We start from the raw sequence: 4,320 nt of genomic DNA on the forward strand, positions 1-4,320 counted from the left end.
TTTTTTTTTTTGTGGTACCAGGGATCGAACTCAGGACCTTGTCAGGCAAGCACTTATTCCACTGAGCTATCTCCCCAGTCCCAAGCTTGTCAGTCTTGAGGCAGTACTCCTCATCCCTAACCTATAATGAGTTGTACCCAGTCTGCCTGCAAAGAATCTAAAAACTACTATTGCCCCTTGCATCTCCTCACTGATTGGTTCAGTATTCTTAGAGTTAAGTGTTTAGTTGAGCTTCTTTTTTTAATAGAAGGTATGAGATAAGTGTCATGGCTAAACTTGTTACCTGTTGGTCATTTGGGGGTTTGTTAATGGTGCACTAATTCCTGAATGTTAGGTACATCTGGTATTCAAATGAAGTATGGCATGCATTCCAAGGGCGAGAAAGTTCCATAATTCCTGAAATGTAGACCAGCTTTTAAGAGCATCTGAAAGAATGTGAAGAAGAGCATGGTACTTACTGCCTCTTAACCAGTTTTTCAGGATGCCACATTCTAAAACAACTCTTCGAAAATATTGCTCTGTATACGAAGCTTGGACTCCTTCAGAACTACTTTTGTTGTAAGCATAATGTTTAAAGGAATTTATTATTAATAATAGTACTAGATTCTTCTGGTGCTTACTACGTGCCAGGCAACGTGTTAAGCACCTTATGTACATTAGCTTACTTGTCCTCATAACTACTTTAGAAGGTGGCCGTTGTGGGCCGCCACTGTGTAACCAAGGAAACTGAGGCTGCTGGTGATGAAGTAGGCTCATGTGGATACAGATAGGAAGCAGCAGAGGAGTGTTTTTTCCCCCAGGTCTGATTAATTATAAACTTTAGTTCTTGCAGTTCTGTTTGGTTACTACATTTATCCTACCAGAATAGAACTTTTTGCTCTAATTATAGAGGTTTTTATTTTATTTTTTTATTTGTCCTAAAGGACAGGGCAGAACAGTATAAAGTAAAAAATTCACATCTGATCCTATCACCCAGAAAACCATTGTTAATACAATCCTTCCAGGCTTTCCCCCTTTGAATTTGTGTTGTTGTGCACATAGGTATTTTAGTATTAAAATAGGATTCTTGTGGTTGTAATCTGGTTTTGCACAATGTCTTTTGAGAGCCTTTCTATGTTACCAGCGTAGTTCTGCTTCATCATTTTTCCCTAGCATTGCACTTTAATAACCGTATTTTAGTTAATCCCTTACGGATGTTGAAAGTAACTTTTAACAGAAGAATATAAACATCTGCTATTATGACCTAGGCTAAAGCAAGTGACTTGGATGAAAATGCTTTGCGTTTTTTTAAGTCTTCAAAGAAAATTGGTAGTGGTAGTGTGTACCTTAAATCTCAAACATAATTTTAACACTTTGTAAATGATTCAAAATTCTTAACAATGTGAATCATTTTTTAGGAGCTGTTGGACAAATACCTTATTCCCAATGCTACCCAACCAGAAAGTAAGGTGTTCTACTTGAAAATGAAAGGAGATTATTTTAGGTATCTTTCTGAGGTGGCATCTGGAGATAATAAACAAAGTAAGTAACATTTAAAAGTTTTTGACCAACAGTAGAGCTAAGCTTCTGTCATAATGACCTTAAAGTTTTGCTTTGTCAGTTCACCATAGACACTAATGTCACAGTAAGAATTTAAAAGGCCATAGCACAGTGATGGATGAGGTCTTGGGTGTTGACAAATCAAGATATATCTGAGGGGTGAATATTGAGGGCATTAAGAGTGATTGTAGTGCATTTGGAGATTGAGCGGTAATTCTGTTTAGAGGCAAAACTTTAGCATATAGTAGACTATCCTTCATGTTTTTCCCACTTTGTTGTTCAAGCTCAATCATGGCCTGAAAATATTAAATGGACAATTATAGAAATAAATGATTCATGAGTTTAATATTACACAGTGTTCTTAGTAATATGTGAAGTATCATGCCACCTTCCTTGGGAGATGAATCATCTCTTTGCCTAGCATGTGTACCTGTTACCTGCCTATGACTTCATTGTCATCTTGCTTATCAGATGAACCATCACAGTGTCACAGTACCACAGTGCTTATGTTCAGATAGCCCTTATTTTACTCTAAAGTGCAAACTTCTATTACACTTTTTTATAATTGTTGTATATTTTAATTAGCTATCTTTAATCTGGTGTGCCTAATTCATAAACTTACCAGAGGTATGTGTATATAAAAAAAGTTATGCAGGCTTCAGTACTTGCCACAGTTTTAAGCATTCACTGGTGTCTTGGAATGTACACTGCACAAATAAGAAAGACCTGTTGCATTTGATGGTATGAAACCACTCAACGATGTTTTTTTTTTTTTTAAATCACATGGATTACAGTGAGGGTGATAATTACAGCTTACATTAAGTGCCTGCTGTGTGCCGAATACATCGGAGTCCTATTTATCCTCATAAAACTTTATGACGGGTGCAGTCTGCCTGTTTTTCTAATAAAGGAAGGCATGACTTGTGAATAGAGGTTTTTACTTGCTCCAAGCAACAAGGCCACATACCCAAAAGTTGGGGATTAAAGTTTGGGTCTGCCAACTGTAAAAGCCTATTTTCTGTCTACTAGAGCATAATGTTTTATGCTTTCTGTCTTGTTAAAGGCTATGTCTGTATTTTAGCTGCTCTTTCAAATTTTATCATGTCTTTGTTTCCCCTAAAGCATTTAATATAGTATAGTACTTGACTTAAGGTGAACATTTAACAGACTTTAAATTGAAAGGTGGAGGCACTGACACCTCTTATTTTATTATTTTATTTTTTGGTCTTTTTTTCAGACAGGGTCTCACTATGCAGTTCAGGCTGGCCTTGAGCTCACTTTGTAGCCCAGGCTGCTCTTAAATTTGCAACGATCCTCCTGCCTCAGCCTCCCAGTGCTGGGATTCCTGGGATTACAGGCATGCGCCATCAGGCCCAGCTGATACCTCATTTGGATGATTTATTTGCTTCAGCCTAGTTTTTAAAAATAATTTGATAGCAAATCTAATGTATAATACAACCTTTAATTTTGATCATCTTTCTTACAGCCACTGTGTCGAACTCCCAGCAGGCTTACCAGGAAGCATTTGAAATTAGTAAGAAAGAAATGCAGCCTACACACCCAATTCGACTTGGCCTGGCACTTAATTTCTCAGTCTTCTACTACGAGATTCTGAACTCTCCTGAAAAGGCCTGCAGCCTGGCAAAAACGGTGAGAAGGTCCCTCAGTGGTTTCTGTTCACAGAAATTAGTGCAGTGCTTTCTAAAGTAACTTCTTTTTATTCTTCATTGTCTTGGATTTTTTAAAAATATTTTCTACATGAAGGAAATAGAAATTTATTACTTTGTGATTCCTTCTCAACACCTGCTCACTTTGATTTGATTACTATGTAACGAGGGTGGTGGTAGAAAATTGCAGGTGAAGTTAGTTTGTTTCGCATCAAACACTGGACCTTGGTTGTATGTTGTCATTCTTGTTTGTCCTAACATAGGACTTGATTTTTATGACTGTGTAAGCAAAAGAAATCAGATCATATTTTGTGTGTGCTAGTGTTTGTAGTCTTTCAACCTGTGCACTCTTTCTTTCTTTCTTTCTTTCTTTCTTTCTTTCTTTCTTTCTTTCTTTCTTTCTTTCTTTTTTTCTGCGGAACTGGGGATTGAATTCAGGCCCTTGTGCTTGCCAGGAAAGCACTTATTCCACTGAGCCATCTCCCTGGCCCCTATTTTTTAAATTTGGAAAGGTAGCTAAAATGAGTTGTCCACTTGGGTCTGGAGAGGTGGCACAGTAGAATAAGTGCTTACCTGGCAAGAGCAAGGGTCTGAGTTCAATCCTTGGTTCTGCCAAAAAAAAAAAAAAAGACAAAGTTGGCCACTTAAGCAAATCAGGTTTAATGAAGAGTTTCACTCTTCTTCTGTTTGAGCCAGGGTCTCACTATGCATTTCTGGCTGGCCTTGAGCTCACTTTGTAGTCCAGGCTTGTCTCAAACTTGCAATCCAATCCTCCTGTGTCAGCCTCCCAAGTCCTGCGATTATAGGTGTGTACTACATGCCCACTATATCTACAGTTTCTGAGTGTTCTTTTTTGTTGTTTTAAGAGATTGCTAGAGGGGCCGGCCAAATAGCTCCGTGGATTAAAGAGCCTGCAAGCAGGCACAGGGGCAGGGGTATCCCCCAGGCCTGCCATGCTGGCCCCACCCCTGGGGCACGCTGAGTTGGCAATTGAGACTGCACTGTAATTCCAGCTCTTAGAGGAGGCTGTAAATAGGCAGATCACTATGAGTCTGCTCTGGTAGTAAGACCCTGAACACCCTGTAGACCCTTCCCTAAAATTAAAAAAAAAAAA

At 38.6% G+C, this 4,320-nt stretch overlaps 1 protein-coding gene across 1 annotated transcript in view; it reads left to right on the forward strand.

The window, feature by feature from the left end:
- The window catches only part of Ywhab (tyrosine 3-monooxygenase/tryptophan 5-monooxygenase activation protein beta), a gene marked incomplete at its 3' end in the record, with an annotated part of 22,947 nt that overhangs the window by 17,600 nt on the left and 1,027 nt on the right, over nt 1-4,320 (forward strand). The window contains exons 3-4 of the mRNA XM_023714966.1: nt 1,398-1,521; nt 3,026-3,189. Of these exons, the coding sequence (XP_023570734.1) occupies nt 1,398-1,521; nt 3,026-3,189 (288 nt within the window). The remainder of the gene's footprint in view (nt 1-1,397; nt 1,522-3,025; nt 3,190-4,320) is intronic.

This window comes from Octodon degus, unplaced genomic scaffold (genome assembly GCF_000260255.1).
Source record: "Octodon degus isolate 3935 unplaced genomic scaffold, OctDeg1.0 scaffold00037, whole genome shotgun sequence".
NCBI lineage: Eukaryota > Metazoa > Chordata > Mammalia > Rodentia > Octodontidae > Octodon > Octodon degus.